The following is a 23092-nucleotide window of genomic DNA, read 5'->3' on the forward strand; positions in this document are numbered from 1 at the left end:
AAATACAATATAATAATTCAATTCATATCAACATTAAATTCAAAAACACTTCTATCACTAAGCAAACACGGATCAGAAAGTGCATGGCAACGCCGAAAACTGATGCCATTCACAAAAAAAAAAGGATACATAAAACTCGCGCCATTAAACATTAATACATTAAAAGTCTCGTGTTCATTCAATAAAGTTATACATAAAACAGTCTCGTGGATATCTTCCGAAGTTTATTGACGGCATTACGTAACATCCTCTCACCTTGATTTGTCACCTTCGAGGTAAATCAACAAAGTTCAAAAGTTCAATAGCCCAGTCTCTTAGGTATCTTGATTACTCTGCCACTTCTTGATGCCCGAGGAGCTGCTGAAACATCCTTCTGAATTGGAATGTCATTCTGTGATGTTGCTGGTGGGTTATTAGTAGTATGTTGATCTGGTATAATGGGATCGCCAGAAGAATTAACTTCTAGAGGGTAAATTTTTGGACTGGACGAACGAGATGACCAAGTGGAGTTTTGACTTTGACGACTCTTAGATGGCCGTCTCTCCCTGGATACAGTTCTTCAATCACTGCAAGTGGCTAATTAAGTCTCTTTTGGTTTTCAGAACCAACAAGGATCACTTCTCCAACTTTGAAAATTTTGTCAGATGTGCCAGCTTTTTGCACCAACTGACCTAAGTATTCTTTCCGGAATCGTCGCCTGAATTGTTCATGCAGTTCTTGGCAATTACGTTCTCTCTTTACCAGTTTGTTCCTATACAAATGATCAAGATCAGCCGTTCCAATCTCTTTTACATCTCAGAGAAAGTTGGATGGTGTTAGAACCCTCAACTCATCTGCATCGTTGGAGATGTATGTTAACGGGCGGTTGTTAACGGTGGCTTCTGCGTCACAAAGATTTGTTCCTCATACGTAACAGATGACTTACCAAGAACTCGAACAAGTAGATTTTTCACTATGCGAATTAGTCTCTCCCACCACGCTGTGGTTGGGGAAATGAATTCCAGTTAATTGGATTTAGAGTTTCAAGAGCAGCTATCTTTTGCCACTCAATTTGGTTCAGTGCACTAGAGAGACCGATAAAGTTCGTGCCGTTGTCATTATAGATACTGTCGGATGGCCTCGTCGAGCGATGAATCTTCTCAACGCGAGTGCACAACAATCTGCACTTAAGAATGTCACGATCTCCAAATGTATTGCTCTGTAGACTGCACATGTGCAGTCTACAGAGCTTTATTCTTTCCTTAATTAGTCTTTTTCCTAAGAATAAGGGGACCACACAAGTCAATTCCGGTGACTTCGAAAGTTCGAGCGTCCCATACTCTGTCTAAAGGTAAATGAATAGGTATGGTTGAAGGTGACTTTGTTGTGAATCTCTTGCAGGTAATGCATTTCTTGATTATTGATCTAATTGTTTGTCTAGCTGAAATAATCCAATATTCTTCTCTAATCATTGACATGAGCATTTGAACACAGGCACGAGAATTCTTTTTATGGTATTCGAGCACTAGACTTTGCACAATATGATGCTTTGACAGAAGTAGAATTGGATATTTAAATCCAAATTCATCATCTCTTGCGAGAATCTTTGTTTTCACTCTTATCAGTCCTATTTCATCTCTGACAACTGAAAGACCATTTATTACATCTCCAGTCTGAGAAAAACTTTCACGTTAAATTAATAGACTCAAAGTGTTTTTTGAAGCTTTTAACTCGGCTGCACACAAGAATTTTGCTCTATTTACAGATTTTGCTTGACAGCTTCTAATAAATCTTAGAACCCATGCTAAAATTCTTACAATTGCTGAAAATTTAGAATATTTTTCATACCACTTAGACGTATCAGTACTCAAACTAACGTTTAAGACTACAGTTTTCTTTCTGATTTCGGAAGAAATTAATGCCTCATTGGGTTTAATTTTGGCCAACTATCCTTTGGCTTGTTTAACCAGTTAGGACCCTCCCACCATGAATTCTTTAGAATTTGATGAGGGGTACAACCACGAGATGGTATATCAGCTGGATTTAACTGGCTTGGCACGTAAGACCACTGATTATCCTCTGAAAGTGCACAAATCTCTCTGACTCAATTTCCTACAAAAGTTCCCCATTGATCATTGCGCTTGATCCATGACAGAGCTGTGGTGGAATCAGACCAGTAATGTTTTTCAATTTCGTCTAAGGATAATGCCTCTACAACATACTTCACTAGACGTACTCCTAAAACACAAGCTAAAAGTTCAAGACGTGGTATTGTCATCTTTTTTAAAGGTGCAACACAAGATTTTGCGATCAGAAAATTTACATATGTGTCACCATTGTTTTCGCAACGTAAGAAAATCACGGTCGCGTAAGCTCTCTGGTTCGAGTCACAAAAAACATGTAAAGTCCAAGTTTGTTTGTTTCCATATCCTGTTCTGCGGGATATTTTCAAATCTGATAAGATCTGTAATTCACAGTACCATTTCAAAAGTTTTGTTTGACCTCTTCTGACAGTAGAGAATCCCAATCTGCTTTAATAGACCAAACTTCTTGAATCAATAACTTAGCCGGTAATAATGCAGGAGCTAAGAACCCTAGCGGATCGAAAATCCCCTGTGTTAAGGACAAAATCTCTCTTTTTGACAGGTTGTCTAGATTTCGTACAGGCTTAACATGAATAGAAAAGCTATCATCCGTTCTATCCCATAGAATACCCAAGACTGAAATCTGATTCTCAGAAAGAGATTCCGAATTATCATTCCTCGAAATTTTATTAACGTCGTTTATAGGACCGAATGTCCACATCCGTAGGTCTATCTTAGCTTCTGCCAAAATGTCAATTGATTTATCCATAAAATCCTTCAACTCTTCCTCTGTGTCAAAAGACGTGACACAATTATCGACATAAAAAGAATTTCGAAGCTTTTCTGCTACGTGATTTCGCTCTTCATTTTTACCTAAGGAGCCTAAAAACTGTTCCCAAGCAATATCTTCTTCAGCGTTCTTTGTAGAATTACTGCTGGAATCTGAAATTCCTATTGTCTCTTAAGTTCCAATGATCGGATGCGTTTGGGTCCTGAAATGTCAGACTTGCATTCAGAGTAGATATACCACTACTTTGTGTTTCGGAATGCTTCTTAAGTGGACCACAAACAGTCCATCCTAATGTAGTGTCAATTGCAATCAAACCTCCATCAAGCTGTTTTACTTTCCCTGTAAGAATTAAACCGTAAATGTCACTGCCTATTAGCATCTCTATCTTCGGGCAACCTGTTCCTATGTCTGAAAGCCATATCTTTTTACACTTAAGTTCTTTTAAAATAGGGCCCTTAGATATGCATGCTATATTTTCACATATAGCTTCCTGATCCAAAAACACAAATTCCATTTCTTTTCTCATATATGGATTTAAAGAGCGTAGCTCAATCCGATGCTTTTTATGTACGTTCGGTTCAATTTTAACCCCTCCAAAAAGCGTGTGAGCTACAGTTTCCTCGGCAATGGGAGTTAGTCCTAATTCCTGTACCGTAGACTTCAAAATGTACGATTTTTGTGATCCGCAATCGAGAAGCGCTCGTACTTCTCTCGTGCCTGATTTTCCTAACACATTGACTTTAATTGTCATGAGAGCTACCTCCGTGGAACACATCTGTCCCGCCGTAGTTGCCTGAACGGTGTCTGGCTTTGTTGCCTTTTCCTGAGTTTCCTGCATCTGCAGATCCGGGCAGAGATAAATTGTGTGAGCCTTACCACACACATAGCAACGTACAAACTGTTTACATGACTTAGCAACATGTCCAGGCAAAAGACACTTTAGGCAACATCTCTTAAGCCTAATTTTATTCTTTTTCTCATCTAATGACAGAGAGCGGGCTTCGTAACAGTCCTTACTATCGTGTAGTTTATCGCAAAAAATACAATTATTATCTTTCATCGTAAGAAAACCTACCGGCGTAGGGACATTCGTTAACTGTTTCGATTTAAACTTGCTTTTTAACTCTCTTTTCGATTTATTTCAATACTTGTCTTTTTGCCCAAAAATTTCAAATCCACTCTGCGCTAACTTAAGTCTTTCCTCCCCTTCCACTTCGCATCTTAAAAATTTCATCAAATTAGTTAGGCGAGAAATATTCTGACTTTCCTTTATTTCTCCAAAAAGCGGACTTCTTTGCCAGGCTCTGAGGACTTCCTCCGAGAGGCATGATTCTACCATGGGATATAACCAACAAACATTGCTTTCCGTTTTAATATCTAAGGATTCGAGAACTCTTAGTTGTGCTTCAATCTTATCAAATAATTGCGGCAATGGTAATTTTTCACTACTGCCTGTCTTAACATTCGTTACAATCAACTTTATAAGCTTTCTCACATATACCTCAATTAATAAATCCTGATTCCCGAAACGTTCCTTGAGAGCACTAATAGCTTTTGAATAATTTTTCGCAGACATTGGGTAACTGTCAATAAAGTCTCTAGCACGTGTCCCTTGTTTCATGCTTTGCACAAGATACTGAAATTTGTCATTTTCGTGCAAATCAAGGTCCTCGTGTATTTTTTCGAACTGAGACCAAAACGGAAGCCAGTTCAATAATTCTCCATCAAACTTCTTAAGCTCTATTTTCGGGAGCTTCAACGATCTAGTATTAATTACGAGGTGAATTACTAGAAACACTACCTTGCGACCTAGTTTCTAAATTTATTTGTTCTAAGACACCTAACTTCTCACTAACTAAGCGAGAAATGGTAATAAAATCATTCTTATATATATCTCAGCTTTCCATTTCATCGTTAACTTTTTCAGGCATTACATCAGTCGAAATTATATAATTCAAAATCTGCTCATTGAGTTCCTCAATATCTTTCTGTAACATTTGCAACTTTGTAAATTTATCTTTAATTATACCTGCTGAAAAATCATCCTTACCAATTTCGCTTTTCAAAACATTAACAGTCTTGGTAAAGGAAGAACGCAATCCTCCGTGTTTTGCAGTTAAAGGATTCATAATAAAACGATGAATGAAACCAGCTTTACTTCACAAAATACCATTCAACAAAAGAATTCTAACAGAAACCTCACTGCGTCTTGTCGCGGACGCCACTTGTAATGAAAATATTATAAAAAAATATCAGAACTACGCCGAGACTACCCGTCAACGGTTGTTCTGCACAGGTTCTTAATATATGTATATAAACCTTAATAATAATTAGACACGATGAGTCTACTATTAGAATATCTGTTTACAATTTCAATATTTATAGAAAAAGAAATAAATCTTATCTACTTGAATTCTGCACATGTTTCTTGACGAATAAACAAATTTGTTAATACTTGACGTCAGTATTTTCACAGTAAAGCAGGAACTAGGATATTATTCAATAAACAGAACACAAATACAATATAATAATTCAATTCATATCAACATTAAATTCATAGAACACTTCTATCACTAAGCAAACACGGATCAGAAGGTGCATGGCAACGCCGAAAACTGATGCCATTCACAAAAAAAAAGGATACATAAAACTCGCGCCATTAAAACATTAATACATTAAAAGTCTCGTGTTCATTCAATAAAGTTATACATAAAACAGTCTCGTGGATATCTTCCGAAGTTTATTGACGGCATTACGTAACAGCCATCTTACCAGATTTAAATTGATGATCTATAATCCGGAAAACCCCTAAATCTCGCCGAAGTCTCGAGGAGTCCGGATTAAAGACTTTGTACTGTATAGAAACTTATTTATTTTAAATGTATTGTTCAGAATGTGGATGGATATGTTTCAATGATGTACAAGGGCTATCCAGAAAGTAGATTACGTTTTGGAATAAAAAAATAAACAAAGTATAGGAAACAAATTTTATTATATACAGATGAAAGCCACACTCAAATACTACTTTTCTACATAGTCACCATACAAATTAAGGCATTTATCGTAGCGATGTACGAGCTTGGAAATTCCTTCGTCGAAAAATTCGGCCGCCTGCGCCTTCAACCACTTCGTTACCTCTTCTTGCAGCTGTGTGTCGTCATCAAAACGCTGCATAGCCAGCCACTTCTTCATTGCTGGGAATAGGTGGAAGTCGCTCGGTGCCAGGTCGGGACTGTACGGCGGATGAGGAAACAACTCCCACTTAAAAGATTCAAGAACTTTACGAGTGACATTTGCCGTGTGGGGCCGGGCGTTGTCGTGAATCAACAAGATCTTAGAGCTCAACATTCCTCTGCGCTTGTTTTGAATTGCTCTTCTGAGTTTTTGGAGAGTTTGGCAATACCTTTGAGAGTTTATTGTAGTGCCTCTTTCCAGGAAGTCCACCAAAATTACACCTTTTCTGTCCCAAAAAACAGTCGCCATCATCTTCCTTGCCAACATTGTTTGCATGCATTTCTTGGGTTTTTGGAGAGAACTTGTGTGCCCCCACTGCATTGATTGCAATTTCGTTTCACAGTTCACATGTTTCACCCATGTTTCGTCACCAGTAACGATGCGATCGAGTAAAGAGTCACCATCCTTATGGTAAGCGTCCAAAAAGTTCAACGCTGCAGCCATTCGCTGATTTTTGTGGTCCTCTGTCAAGATTTTTGGAATCCATCTTGCACAAAACTTGTGGTAACGAAGCTTTTCGCTGATGATTTCGTGCAACAAACTTCGCGAAATTTGTGGAAAACTCAAAGAAAGTTCCGTTATTGTGAAATTTCGATTTTCACGGACTTTAGCATCGACTTTTTCGAGAAGTTCGGCGGTCACTATGCTGGGTCTCCCACTTCGATTTTCGTCGTGAACATTGGTTCGGCCATTTTGAAATCTTATGACCCACTGACGCACTCCACCTTCAGTGATAATGTTGTCCCCATACACTTCACGAAGCTGCCGATATATTTCTATCGGTTTACAGTTTTTTGCAGTCAGAAACCTTATTACTGAGCGCACCTCGCAGCTCGCGGGATTTTCAATTAACGCAGACATTTCAAACCGTCACAGTATCTGAACGGAGCACAGCACGAACCTCTCACTAGCACAGCTAGATGCAGACTCAGCTGCGCAACGCTCTGACCCCAAGATGGCCGCGCTAGCCCCGCCCCTAGCGGACACAGACGGAAACGTAATCTACTTCCTGGATGGCCCTCGTATCTCTTGTGAACATCAGGATGCTAGGTTTTATCTGTAGGTTTCATAATCATATATCTGTATGCATTCATAGTTTTAAATTTTAGTATTTATTTTCTCACTTCCATAAATACATTGTCATATCAACATTTTTTGTTTGTTTGTTTGTTCGTTTGTTTGTGGCTTTAAATCACTACTGTAGTTTAATATTTCCTCTTTATTTTATTTATTTATTTATTTATTTTATTGTTATTTTGTGTGTGTGTTTGTATGTCTATTGTGTTATGAAGATAGGCATGGTTAATTCATGCCAAAAACCAACCTTATTCCATTCAGCTTACTTGAATATACTCTTTGCTTAGTTGAGTTTTTAATGTTCTTTATTGCATTATATTGTTGTAATATGTTATTTGCTAGATAACTTTTTTTTTTTTTTTTTTTTTTTTTTTTTTAACTTATTAAGGCCCTTAAATGTTCATTCTGCAAAGGTCCTCTACGAGCTCCTGATAGTACAAACAGAGCATCATGCTTAGATTGTGATAAAAGTCAAGATTGTGCTGCTCAGTTACAAGTAAGCCAAAGTCTATGTTTGGAGTTGAAGATAATTTTTCTTTATTGCATTTTTTCTTGAATTGAATTTTGTTTCTTCTCTTCAGAAAGTGTTTACTGCTCATGATTTGTTTGTCCAAGGATTACAGCTTGCTGCCAAAGGAAGTTTCAAAGGTATGTGTTTTTTTATCTGAATGGTGTTCTGTTAAATTTAACTATTTTTAAATAATGAATTGGTTTATATGTGCAATTTAGTAACATCATTACTTAAAAGAAGGACTTCGTTTTTATGTAAAATTTGAATTTTGCCATTAGTTTGATCCAGAAAAGCACAGCTTTGTTACATCATTAATTATATAAATACTCTTAATTTAAAATATTTAGTATTTTAACATTTGCATTTGAGCTTTAATTTATACTCTTTATTTTATTATGATATGTTTATATCTAAGTGTTAACATTTTTAACTAAATTTTATAATTAAATTATTGTTATTAAAATATTATCATGATCTTTAAAATATTTGTTATATTATCCAATTAGTTTATTTGTGTTTGAAGCTACTTGCTCTGTTTTTTGGGATGGGGGGATTGCTAGCTTAATTTTGAACTTTCTGGACAAATGATGTAATGTGTTTTTCTTGTAGTTTTCACACTTCTTTCAGTTTTTATAATTTTTTGTGCATGTAATAAACACAATTTGATGAAGAATGTCAGAATATCTTGACATGTTGGCTTTCCTGAAAATAAGTAAAAAATTAATATGATACCGATCTGTTTTGAGCCACAGTAATAATTACTTCTGAATTAGGAAGACTAGCCTCCAGTTTTTGGAGGCCTGCATTGAAATTCAGTGCCATTCTTGCAAAAGAACAGTGTTGACATAGGTTGGTATGTCCAGGCTCATTCTTTAGATGCTGTCTAGGGTTGAAGGCAACAGATACTCAACTTCTTGACATTCAAGTTAGCAAAGCAATTCTGTATGGCTTGGAACAGGAGCATCATGGTGTTAAAATAGGAATAAGTCCACACTAAACAGTTGCTGTTATGCATTCAATGCGGAATTGTCTAATATATCGAGATAAGCCTGTCTGTTTCATAGAAAAGATATATTCCTGTGATGATGAGAAATAGCCCCAAGCTATTGCACCTCCAAACTTCGCAGTAACAACTTGTATGTAGCAGAGTAATTACAGATCATCTGGGATTTTCTAAACCTATAAGTTCGCACACATTTTTTCATTGGATGTTTTAGCGAGAACTGTTGCTTCATAGTACAAATTGCCATTGCTGAAAGATGCACTGCTAGGAAATATTAATCGCATTAAGCCTCATTTCCATTAGTGCATTACAAACGCATAGCATATTGGGAGGAGTGTATCACGCAAACGGACGACCATTTACACTATTGCATTGAATTTACGCTTACGGAAGTTCGGTGGTTAATTGCATTCATTGCCACTAGATATCTCTGATTTAACTTACAGGATTCAGACTCTTAAGATGCTTAAATTTGATGTTATTGGAAATTTTTATTTCTGCTTATGAACTGTGAAAATAAAGCAGGTTTGCAATTTTTAGATAAGTGAGGTTATAATGCACATTACAAGCATCTCTAATTGCATAGAAGCTGAAGTAATTTTTAAAAATTTCTTTGCATTTCTAGAAACCTTAAATATTAACAAAATAATATATCATTAAAACTAAAATGTACTGTTACTTCAAAACAAATAAAAAAGTTAAACACATTTAAAAATAGCTGGTACCTTAAAAATACAGAGTAATTGTAAAGAAAGGTTCGCAATATTTACACAAAATTTGCTATGCTCATATTCCATTCACCGATATGCGAGGTTGTATATTTTTAAAATATGCTCAAATTTGGGTAGAAAACAGTATATAACATTTTAGCATCAATTTCTTCTGTGTCATAGCAGGATAATTTATTAGAAATCTCATTTGTTTTAAAATGCACTATGCGCAGTTATATTTTATGCATAATCCACAAAATATTATTTTTAATTTATAAATTTAAAATTCATAGCTTTTTATAGAAGAAGTTATAAAGATAAGCTTTTTTTTTTTCTCTTTATATATATATGTATACATAAGGTAAATAAAATGAAAATATTTAATTAATTAATTTCTGTGCTTTAGCTGGAAAGGACTAAATTTTAAAGAAGTTATTATAATAAGTTTAAAAAAATGTTTTATTAAAAATGTTCAGGGCATTAATACTGTTTCATATTGATTGATATTGAAAGTTTAGAGCTGGAAACATCCCTAAATCTTGTCACATGTGTGTACATTCACATAAAAGTGAAACGAATTTTATATATATATATATACATGGAATATGCTTTAAATTCATATTATAACTTTCAAAATGAATTCTTGAGGGGAAAATTTAAATAAATAAGAGCATAAATAAAACATTATATTCAATGCACATAATAATAGAAATATATTATAAAACACAAATATAGATCATATTGGAACACAAAGCTAAGAAGTTGCAAACAGGGTGGGAAAAGAGTATGGGATTCGAACTCAAGATCCCAAAAGGTAAATTCGGTTACTGTCAGCTTTACCACTAATCTATCTTCATATGGGCGTGGCATGCAGTTTTGGCTTATATAACTTTGGCTTTTTCATCAAGTAAATTAATTCTTAAAACTAAATTTTTTGGTCCTGTTTCAGTGTGCTATCGTCTAAAAAATTCACCAGAGTTTGTTCTTCAGCTTCTAGGATATTTCTTACAAAAACATAATTTTAAAGTGGTGTTACAGTTGAAGTTACACTGACTGCTAAAAATATATTTTAAGTGAAAGATGTGCTTACAAATATGTGTTAGTCGAAAATGTATATTTATAAATAGAGAAATACAAATTTGAAATACTTTTTAATTCAAGTGAATATTTAAAAGGCTATCAAATTTAATTTATAAATAACATTATTAGTTTTTACCTGTTTCAAAAGAGGAAAAAAAAAAATAAATCTTTTAATGCCTTATCTGATTTGCTGTAGCAGTTTGATATAGTCAGATGTTCATTTTTATTAAAAGTATGAGTGTAAGTAAAAGTGTATGCAGAACTAGGAAATAATTGTCATTTCATGAACTTGGAATTATATTTTTTGTACCTGATACAAGCTAGAATTGTAGTTGCAGTTATTTTATTTTTCTTTTTTTTTTTTTTTTTTCTTTTAACTAAATTCAGTTAATTGCTGTCTTTTTTTAGTACACAGATTTCTCGCTATGATGTTAATTTAGAAATAAGTATTTTTTAGCAAAGCATTCTTTCCCTGATCCAGCATTCATTGCTACTTCTGTCGTTATGTTTTGGTGACAACACCTAATTGCTCCTTTTTTGTCATGTGACCCCAATGCTTCCACAGAGATACGGATAGATAGTTGAACTTTGTTGAACATTATCCGTTCCGTTATCTGTCGACGGACAACAGATGTCAATCAAAATGAATTTGGCCACGGATTGGAGAAACGCATACAGAGCGCGTTAATAATGCAGTAGTAGAAACGAATCTTTAATGTTTGGTTTACTTGCAACTCTTTAGACTTGACAACCCAATGTTCAGATCTCTTGGCAAATTATTAATTTTACCTGAGGAAAATTTCTTAGAATTTGGTGTGAATATTTTCTGTTGGTTCTATACAGCTGTGTTTTACAACCCCATTCAGCACCATGTCGTCTTTGAATGTGGTGTATTTAACCAGATCTTGATTACATGGTTCAAGTCCTGTGCATACCCACATTACTATGAAGTCATTTATCATAAAACAGGGAACATGTAACATATGAAAACATGTTTCCCCACTATTCTCTTTCTTGAATTGCAAGAACTTTGTGAAGTTAACATTCTATACCTATTTGATCGCATGTGATGCCAGCAATAAAATCCTATGTCATCTGTTGGAGGCATTTTTTTTTTTTTTTTTAATATTTTAGATCATATTATGTTTTTGAAAGAGGTGAAAGAGGAATCTTCCTATGATGGATAAGATTAATTTTAATGTAACCCTTCATGTAATCTAAAGCTGTCTCTCAAAAGATAATGGGATAAAATGGAAATATTTAATTAATTAATTTCTGTGCTTCAGCTGGAGAGGATTAAATTTTAAAGAAGTTATTATAATAAGATTTTTTTAAAAAATGTTTTATTAAAATGTTCATTACATTAATACTGTCTCATGTTGATTGATATTGAAAGTTTAGAGCTGGAAACATCCCAAAGTCTCATCACATGTGTGTATATTCACATAAAAGTCAAACAATAATATATATATATAAATGAAGAATGTAGTACAAAACAAAAGAGACCTGTGCGGTGAAGAATTTTGCGTATTAAGATGCAAAATTAGAAAATAGTAAAAAGGAAATTCTTAAAGCTAATTACTTAAAAGCAAATATGATACTTCTGTTCCTGTGCTGAACATCTTTAACAGTATGGAAATTCAAATTGTAATACAAAAAGTAATAAACAGGATGTATGAAATACAAAACAAGAAAAACCTAATAAATAAAAAGTAAATGAGAAATACAATTTAGTCAACATATACATTTTTTATTAAGGGAGATCCTACCAAGCTAGAAGAATTAAAACTTTGTAAATGAAAGGAGAAAAAAAAATTTAAAACTATATAGCAAATCAAATAGGGTCTTTCTAAGACCAAATAATTGCAAGGGAAAGAAATAACAAAGGCATATAAACATACTTGCATCCATTTCTTCTGTCTGTGAAAAGCAATGAGCTAAAATTTTCAGAAAGAGGTTGCCAAAATGAGAAGAATTTTAAAAGATTGCAACCATGGAAGATAAGAATCCAATTCAACAATTAGGTGAGACGATGCTAAAGGGTAAACAAACGTCATGAAGCTACAGCCAATGTAATGTGACAGAAGTGGGGGGGAAACAAGAGTAAAAAAGGTTGGGGGTTGAAGGAGGAAGATGATAGTATTTGTTTAAAAAATGGTGTCTTGCTCAAAGTAAATTTTTGAAAATACTTTTGAGGGCAAAAACAAAATGGCTAATTCTAAAAAATGTGTAGAACTGGCCAGAAAGCAGTGGATATTGAAAAAATATAATAATTTGTTAATTAGAAACGTAATTCTTCAAGCTAGAGGGCTGGCAAGCTACTTGCAATGAAATTGGCCCTTAAAATCAATAAAAGGAAAGGCATGGCCAGAAAAAAGACTTTAATTACAAATTTAAGAATATAATTAGAAGTTCTGTGCCAATAGTGGAGAGTAAAATTGAAGTGGTTAGAGGAATTTACTTTACATTTATACATTATATTACCTGAATTAGCCATCCATTATTTACCTTCCCTTGGGATTTATGTAAAAAATATCATTATCTAACCCAAATAATCTAAAAAAACAGGTAAATGCCAGCTTTTTTTAAGGAATTTTTAATGACAGTTTTTGGAATAAGATTTGCAATATTTTAACAAAGTAGAGTACTTCTTCTTGTAGGTGTTTTACATTATTACAGATTCTTTTAATTCTAAGTAGTTGTGCATTAATTGTATTGATAATGACCTTTTTAGAAATGTTTGAATTCCAGTTAGTTAGCTTAAGTGTATGAAAATTGAAATCTCTGCACTTGTCAGGTAAAAAATTTTAACAAGATTGTAATCTAGAATATGTAAATCAAGGTAAACTACATCATTTTGTAAAGTATTAGTGGTATTAAGCTTGAGGCAAGTAGGGAAAATATTTGCATTTTCTATTTTGTTGAAGTTATTAAAGGCAATAACATCATCTTTATAACGAAAAATGTGCTGGAAATACATGTGATCCTCAGGTATAAGTGAACGTACAAACTTAAATTCTTTGGTAAATAGGAACAGCTGACAAATTTCAGTAGAAAAGTTCCCGGCCATAGGTATTCCTTGTACTTGTGTAAAGATGTTGTTATTAAACTGAATATAATTGTTAAAAAGTACACTTAAAAGGAAGGGAATATGCTTTAAATTCGTATTATAACTTTTAAAATGAATTCTAAATTATAAACTTTTTTCTAAATCTTTCACACATTGGAATTTTGTATTATGAAGAAAAACAGACAGTGCAAGTTAGATGAAATAAACTGTTATATGTATAATTGTGTATTGGGCCTAAAATAGGAAGGGTTCTTATTTTAGGGGATTGATATTGATCCCTTCCTGTTAAGAGATTATATATAAGATAACCCTTGGATTTTTTAAGGGGTTTTCCAGTAGGAAAAAGTTCTTGGATATAAGGGAGTGTGCACAGTATCACAGTGACATAAGCAGAACTTCATTGCTAGGCTATTTGGCATCGTTGCTACATCAAGAAAAGTGATCCAGAATAACTAGGTTTAAAGCTTTAACGCTATCCTAAAGACTGGTATAAAGTAAAATCAACCAATAACAGTGAAATGGGTGACGTCATTTAGTGATCAGTGAAATAGGTGATGTCTATGAAGCATTTTTGTGTTACATGTACTTGAAATGTGCCATGCTGACAGAGAAATTTCTAACACTTTATGTTTATAAAATTTTTTAACTAATATTTTGCTGTAGTAATGAAGCATTTTTTCCACTAGAAAAAACCATGTGATTTTTTTTTAAAAAAGAGAGAAGTTTAAAACTGGCCAGTGAAGTATATAATGGGCAGAACTGATAATGGGTTATATAATAGGAACTGAAATTTTGGGTGGGATCAAATATGCATAAGGGTACTCTTTTCTGATTCACTGCAGCTTAGACCAGTGTCACCTAAAATTTCATCAGTTGTGAATATTCCTATAGCATATATGATTTTTAATAATTGCAAATAGGATGCTTATGTCATTTTGTGAATACTATAGCTTTATGCGACCTGCCATGCATGAACATGATACTTCGAGAATTAAAGAAGAAAGGTAATTAAATAGTGTAAATATCATACTTTGTGGTAAATTTCAGTAAAAATATTTTTTTTTCAATTAATTAATTCTTTTGTCGATTAATTAAGCATAATGCATGTATTGTTTTCATACATACATTTTAAGTGGGAAATCATTTTCTTATATTCAGTCCAACCAAAAATTAGAAAAAAAAAAAAATTACTGATTGCTGTTTATTTTGTAAAGTTTTGTCTGTTCTTCACACCCCAATTTATGTAGGCATATTGTTAAATTTATTTTGATAGCAAATAAATTTAGGATTAAAGTTTGCGATTAAATCAAAAATAAAATTGCTGAGAATATTTCAACATAATTGGAAGACTGTAAGCAGAATACTTTAGATATGATGCTTATTCTGATATTAAACAAACTGTAGATATGATGCAAATAGTTGTGTTGTTTGAATGCTTTTCATCTTGAATTATGCTTTCACATCAGGAAATTTAAGTGATATTTGAATGGGTTATGTGTTTGTTAGTAGAAAGCTGGAAGGTTAAATCTAAAAAACGGTTTCAAGCATATGTAAATAGTAGTAATGTATATTCATTTCTTTGGGGTAACTGAACTGATAACGTTATGTGTTCAAAATGGTACCAGTTGGTAAATTTTATAAAGCAGAGACAGATTAGAGCAAATACTTTTTTTTTCTTATTTGCAAGGTAATTCATCCATCACTATAAATAAGAAAGAACTAATCAAAATATTTTTTACCATATATAATTAATTAATTAGTGAATTTCTCATTTTCCTCCATCTATGTATATGCTGAAAAATTTTATTAATGTTTTAAGTCTTACTATTTGCACATTTATAAAAAAAAAAAAAATTTCTTGTATTTTTCTAGATGCCCTAGAGAGGCTAAAGAAATGTCACAAATTACGTGAAAAAGTAATGTATAAATACAATCGTCAGCTTTCAGAAGTACAGGATCAATTAGCATGCTGTTATGCATCATTAGGTATATTTTTAAATATTTCTAATACTATTTTGAATTATGTCACTTGTTCTTAGAAAATGATAAAATGTGATGCACATATTTATTAAAAATAGCTTTTTTCTCCTCTGCCACTTTCTGTTGCATTCCCCCCCCTTAACATGAGGTTTCCCACCTCTCACTTTTAAAAAACATAAATAATATAGTGTTAAAATTTATTTGTGTGTGGAAGAGAGTGTTTTTGTGAAATGTACAGTATAATTTTTAATTTTTGTCACATTATCCGAATGCATTTCAGGAAAACCTGTTTAAACAAATTTATTCATTCTCTGTTAAGTAAAACTGGTACTTCCTGATTATACACACCCCAATGGAAAGTTGCAAAACAGTATTCATGAGGCAACACAGTATGCTGCCAAAATAGTTATTTTTTTAATCCAAGATGTTGCCAAAAAGTATTTATGTGGCAGCCTAGGTATGCAATGCATGCATGCCTATGTACATGGATTTGCTGTTTTGAAATTCAGCCATTGTTTTTAGGAATTGTGTGCTTTTTTTGCACATGTTTGAGTTTTTATTGAAATTAATCCTAATGGGAATGTAGAGTTTTGCTGCGGTTAAAAAGAAAGCATGGCATTTCTGCAGAAATGCCCAATAATACAGAATACAAAATATCATTTTCTGTGAAGTTATACTTCCAAAACAATCGAATTTTATGGAAATGCAATATGAATAATTGCGAGCAAGTGTTAGGAAGCAAGTCAGAAGTTGGTCTGAAGATAGCTAGCTCTATGTCATTTACAAGAGCTGTTCTTTTTATTTGTTTTGTGTGCAATGCCATAGTTATGCATGGTGGTGTTTGTACAATTTTCTGATTGTTTTTAAATGAGACCTGTATACATGGGTACATTTTTTATGTCAGCAAGAGCACAAAAAATTATAGGATTTCTTCAAAAATGTGTTTTATTACTAATGTTTCTTGCTTTTTATATTTTACTGAGAGAGTATTATTTTATGGAATCCTTAATGCACTGCCACTTCTCTTGCCTTTGTGCATTAGTTTTGGGAAAAATTAGTCACCAATAAATTTGTTAATACTCTCCAAAAATCAATAATGAATTTGATTTCAAAAGTACCAAAAATTGTTTGGCAAAACTTCTCTTATTTATACGTGCATCTAAACAGGTACACTGCAGAAATAAAATTTTGTAACAATGAAATTTTAAAGATTCTGAATTAAAATGTGTATGAAAATGACAACTTGTAAAGAGGATAGCAGAAATTTGTTATGTGCTAGCATGCATTCCATTTGGGAGGGATTAACCCCCCAAATGGAATGCTAGCTAGCACACCCATTAAACCACATAGTTTTAAAATAATTAGCAATAACAAGACATTAACTAAAACATTATTAGTAATTAACAATAACATTATTAAAATTAATAATAACAGGACTGCTTCTGCGACAATGGTGTAAATAAGAATACTTGAAGACTTAAGACAACCAACTCTATCTTTGACAATGTTTACATCATTGATGTTCATTCATATTTACAGATCATGTGACATGTGAAGAGTGATGACTCATCTAAACAGTTTGTTCCCAGTGGTTCCGACAGGGCTCCAAACCCATCGTAAGTCTAATAATAGGCTTGGGAGAGCAACTGCTTGTAAAGATCATATGGTAATGATAACTGAAAGCTTTGTAAACTGCTTGTAAAGATTGTATGGTAATGATAACTGAAAGCTTTGTAAACTGCTTGTAAAGATTGTATGGTAATGATAACTGAAAGCTTTGTTATCTCCATTCTAAGTAGGATATCTGCTAGATAGTAAATATTCCAGCATTTCAGATTTAGCATTTGCTTTCTTTCAGGATTGTTTTTCATAAAGATAATTCTTTGTTTCACAGTTATAATTTTTTGCAACAAAATGGTCCTCTATTAAACTACTCAAAATATCATGGCAAAATGTTGCATTTATGTTGGAGCTTACGCGTACATTCTTCTTTCATGTCAAAAAGATTATTGCCATTATCTTTTCTGCTGTACTATTTTTCCGTAACATCTTTGGTTTCAAATCATTGGAAGTTTTTCATTGCAAGACCTATTCTTTATTTCACTGTTTTAGCTGTGACTCATATTTGTAACCTCAAACTGAGGTGTAAATTTTATCTATATGTCATACAAGACTAGACATGCTTCAATTATACTATACTCCAGTAAAGATTTAAATGCTGATATTAGTGTGTAAATTATCTATGTTGAATGGGATAGTGAATAGATTTATTTCAACCAATTTTATAAAATATGACCCCTTTAATCTTATTTCATATGAATCATTCTTGTATTAAGACCTGTAGTTATTTTTCTAGTATTGTATTTATCATGTTAATATGCTACTTTCTTCAAGTTATGTTCTGTTTTTTGATTATGTATATACAAACACGCACCCATATATATAATTCATTTACTAAATAAATATTGATTATATTATCTAATATAAATTTAGTATAATGTATCTAAATGAAGTAACCCAGATGTATGAAAATTTAATCCGGATTATATTTTCAAAGGAACTGGAATTTAAATCATGAAAAATAGAGATTTAAACTTTTAATATGAAAATTAATAAACCAAGTACTTATCATCATCAATTGGAAATTGGTTGAATTTTCAAGGGGAGCAAACCAAACCCGTTCAATTAGCAGTAATTAATAAATGCAAAGGTGTTTCGTCTTTTACTCAAGTAATAATGTTGATACTAAATTGGCAATTTTAGTTTGCACAAATTGTAGTTGAATTTTAATTCAAAAAGGGAGATTAAAGAGATGAATTAAGATGAAGTAGTTCCATTAAGTTAATGAATTTTTAGAAATCTTAAGATATATTAGCCAAATTAAGTAGAATGCTATAAAGAATTCATTTAGAATGTAGCATTTCCATTAATTTAATAGATTTTTTAGAATTCATTTAAGATGTAGCATTTTTGTTAATTTAATGGATTTTTTTTAGAAATTTTGAGTTAATAAAACTGAATTAAGTAATAAAAATAATTAATTATATACTTGAGTAAAGTGTCCTCCAACACCTTCGCTTTCATGCATGTTAATTCAAAACTATTTTCATCAATATAATAAATAGTAGTTAATCTTTGTTATATTTATGAAATAGAACTCAAAGTAATCGTAATAAACATGAGAAACATCAATATTTCTTTACAGTGGCGTAGCTAGAGTTTTCAGCGCCCGGGGACAACTGAAAATTTTGCGCCTCTTTCTGTGTGCTACGAATGGAAAATATTTCATTCTAAAATTTAGTACCATCAATTTGGCTCCCTCTGGATGCTGCGCCCGGGGACAGATGTCTCCGCTTGCTCCACCCTAGCTACGCCACTTACTTTACCTAAAAGCCTATAAAGATTCTTCAGTGTTTATAAATAAAGAATAATGTGCGTAAGATTGTGTGTTATTGAGGAAAGTTAGATGTTTTCATTTATATTTGTTGGAATTCCGTAAAAGTGAAAATAAAGTCTGTATATTTAGTTTAATAAGTATAATAAATCATTAATTAAAAAAAAGGAAAAAAAATCTAGTATCATAGAATTTTTCAAACATGCCATTGCTATATTGAATTTCATTGTTACCAGATTTTTCAATTATTATTTTTAACGATCACCATGAAACGCTAAATAAAAGCTGAAGCCGACTTTAGCGTTATAATATCGCCACTGTTGGCGACAACCGAATGAAGAAAATTTATTAAAAAAATTATAGACAGGCAAAGCAGATGACCACTTTTCCATAAAAAAAAGTTTCAGTGCTAGAAAATTTATTGCAACAATCTTGCGCAATAATTTAATGGTATATCTTGTCTAGCTCTTCTTTACATTTTTCTCTCCTGAATTCATTGTTTCTGTTCTAGTATTAAAATTTGTGTTTTATCTGTGCTTATTAGAATTGTTCATTGTATAGCATCTCTGCACACAATGAATTGAAAATTCTGTGTTTTCATTTCATCCATTATTATTATTTTTTTCACTTTTATCTTCTATTTTATTTTCATCCTTTCGTCATTCCGTATGCATCTGGAATAAAGTAGAATAAAATGTGAACTCCACGTTACAAATTTTGTTTTTGTAGCTTAACTTTTTTTTTTTTTTCAGTTCCCATTCGTATTCGGATCACTAATCGATGTCAATATAAATGAAGGATATTTCTCACTGTTTAGTGCATCCCCTACCCCAATCCATTGATTTTGCAGCTTTTGCTGGCTCAGTGACTGTGATACATGCAATGTCCAAAATAAAACTGAACTTTTTAAGGGAAACACAAACTATGTAACTTTTAAGTTATATAGTTTACTCTTTAACTCAACTTTTACCCAAACTCTTTATTCAAAACATGCTCCTTTAACATTAGTACAATGCTGGGCACCCTTAATCGATATGCGGATAGGTTTTTGCTAGTCCGCTTTTAGGATGGCCTTCATGAACCTAGTCCCAATCATTTGTTCGTATTGTTATTCATTTTCGTATACAGTTCCTTTCATATTCATTTTTGAAATTACAAAATAGTCACGTGGTACTAAATCTGGGGAATAAGATTAATACTCAAAGACAGAAACTCCTCTCTTTAAAATACCGTGCAGATAATACGGCTTCGGGACATTTATACCGTCTGAAAAAAATGACTGATGAATGACGAATTTCGAATTCTTAAAAAAAAATTTGCAAAAAAAGTAAAGATATTTTCATTTTCTATTTCTAAAAATGCAGTATTTTTTGGCTTCCCAAGAGGTTTTCGTGATGCTTGATTTGAAAGTGCCGTATCACCAGGGGTGATAGAATCTAAGAATTTAAATGCTCATTTGTTTGTTATACGAAATAGATAGCGGTTGCCATTCGTTTGGTACATCTATGCAAATGATTCTTCAGAATCTTTAATAATTCTTTTAAAAAAACTTAATGTTGGTGCTCTGCTTCATTTTAATTTTGTGATAGTGTGCCAAGCACTATCTGCCGTATGAGAGGTGCTGTGGTGGGAGATTTCCTGAGGAAACTACACTCGTGTGCAAAATTAAGAAAATTTGTACTTTGTGGCGAATTTCTGAAATATTAATGGACAGATTTTTAATGAAATTAAGTACAAATATACATTTATAACAGAGAAAATTATATACCATTCAAAAGTCATTTTATGTACGCATGATTATCAGTCTGATGATGTAGGAATGTCTAAAATCCACGTTGTGATATGTATGAAATTGAGTGTAATATGAGTTATGGAGTGTAATAGGGTACAGCATGGCAGCATACTGGACTGGAGGCAGTTGAGGAATTCCTGTGACAGTCGATCCTATTCCTACTACAAGCAGTTTTCAACTGGAGATGGTTCTTGGACAGGGATGGGGAGATGAATTTGCACTTTCCAAAGCGTCCCAGACATGCTGTATAGGGTTAAGGTTAGGAGATCTGGCTGGACAATTTGTGAAGCGAAATCTTCACTCTCCAGGCAATCGTCGACCAGTTGAGCCCTATGTGGACAAGTGTTGCTGTCCATTAACAAGGATCTAGGACCAACTGCGCCTCTAAAAAGTCGAACATAGGTCTCTAAGATCTCCTCTCTATCCCCATAGCACTCAAAGAGCCTTTATCAAGCACATTCAAGGGTGTTTATCCAACATAATGCCTGCCCAAACCATTATACCTCCATCACCGTAATGATCCTTTTTCTTGATGACGAAGGGATGGTATCGTTTTCCAGATTCTCACCAGAAACAGGTACGCTGAGAATGAGTCCAGATTGAAGTTCCACTGAAGTCTGGTCCAAGGCGAATGTTGTTTGCCCCATGCTAAATGCACTCTCTTTTGTGTTGCAGTGAGCTGGACGTAAATAGCGGGTCTTCTGGCATACAGACCTATCTCTTGAAGCCCTGGTCAATTGTAAACTGTGAAATTTGGGTTCCAGTGGCAGCATACAGCTCATCCGTGAGCTAAGAAGCTGTAGCAGTCTTGTGTCGCCGTGCTGAAAGTTCCAAAGAAGATCTTCATTCGTCGTTGTCGATCTTTTTCGATCTTATCCAGTTCTTCTCGATATGAATAAACAATTTCGTAGCATCAGTTTGGCGCCCCTTGGATGCTTCGCCCGGGGACAGATGTCCCCCCTTGCCCCACCCTAGCTACGCCACTGTTTCTTTAGTAAATAAATTATTATTATCTTACTTTGCAGCTATTGTGCAAGTATTAGGAAATTTATTTCAATTTCAATAAATTTCAGTTCATTAATTCAATATATACATGTAAGAATATGTAGAAGATTAAAGTAGCAACGTACATTAATTTTCCTTCTGTATTCTAAAAATCGTAACCTCTATGTGCACTGCATCATTTCGAGACTATTCTATGTCATATCACTCTTACATAATTCTGATGATGTAAATGGAAATAAAATTCTAACAGTCAACAGTAATTTTACTGCAATATTAACTATCCAATCAAACTGCACCGAGAACCTAAACTAACTCAGACTGAATTAAGGTTTCATCCTGAGCATAATGCACTTGCTTTCTATGCTTTGGCCTGGCTGGACTGCTGTCTTGTCTGCTTTTGCTATCTTACTACAAATTTATCTAAAAATGTAAGCTTTTTGGAATAGGCACAATTAATGTGCCAACTTGATGGCAGCCACAACATGTTTGCTGAAATAAAAAATGAAGATTTAATCTGCCTTCACCTCCAGTTTCTTATTCATTATAAATCAACACTTCTACGCCATCGAAATTCTGCTCATCATTACTTCTAAGTTTGCTTTTATCACACACACACATATATATAAAACAGACTGAGAGTACTAAGTAAAATCAATCTAGAATTCTTTTATTGCAGATAAAATGTTGCTTGCTGTTGAATACCTAAGGCCAACTTTGGTAACAACAGAACACATTTATGGAAAAAATAGCATTGAATATGGAAATGAGCTGCAGAAATATTCTGATCTTCTTCTCAACGCCATTGCTCAAACAAATCGTGAACATCTATGTAATGATCAAGAATACAGGTAAGAATTTTCATTAAAAATTACATAAGGCAAGACATTATACCGTATAAGTCTGTCTTTTTTTTTTTTTTTTTTCTGTGATGTAATGTAAATTAGCTAATATTATAAAACTTAAAATCTTTAATCGTTTTAAAATTTCCAGACAGTTTGGTCAAGATATACTAGAGAAAACTTGTAGCATAATAAACACAATAAACATCAATTCCTTAAAGTTCTGTGGCTATAAGAAACTTAATAAATATTAAATTACTAGCTGCTATATGGCCAGCCTAAGTCTGGTTTTTAAATGTATTGTAAAAATGCCTAAAGGGAATACCAAACATTAAATTAAAAACTGCACAGAATTTTACTCTGCAGAACAAACCTATAAAAAAATCAATAAAAATGTATCACATATTTAAAAAAATACAATGAAATAAGCAATATCTCTTAATACAAATAGTAATTATCCTAATAAATAAATTAACTAACTTCCTATTGAAAAATCTTAAGAATTCAAATGTGTAAAGGAAGTTAAGAACTTTGTTTCCTAAAA

The 23092-nt window shown here is 33.0% G+C and overlaps 1 protein-coding gene across 2 annotated transcripts in view; it reads left to right on the forward strand.

Annotated features, from left to right (window-relative positions):
* LOC118189548 (protein-lysine N-methyltransferase SMYD4-like) overlaps positions 1-23092 on the forward strand; it is a 111674-nt gene that overhangs the window by 75781 nt on the left and 12801 nt on the right. The window contains exons 15-18 of one of the 2 annotated variants that reach the window (XM_085816809.1): positions 7553-7660; positions 7746-7812; positions 15411-15524; positions 17058-17188. In XM_085816809.1, coding sequence (XP_085672935.1) covers positions 7553-7660; positions 7746-7812; positions 15411-15524; positions 17058-17080 — 312 coding nt within the window. In that variant the 3' untranslated portion in view covers positions 17081-17188. Of the gene's footprint in view, positions 1-7552; positions 7661-7745; positions 7813-15410; positions 15525-17057; positions 17189-22385; positions 22558-23092 lie in introns of those variants that run through there. The other variant, XM_085816808.1, reaches the window with a different exon arrangement.

This window comes from Stegodyphus dumicola, chromosome 5 (assembly GCF_044657685.1).
Source record: "Stegodyphus dumicola isolate Sdum_Otavi_A_Nest chromosome 5, ASM4465768v1".
Classification (NCBI taxonomy): Eukaryota; Metazoa; Arthropoda; class Arachnida; order Araneae; family Eresidae; genus Stegodyphus; species Stegodyphus dumicola.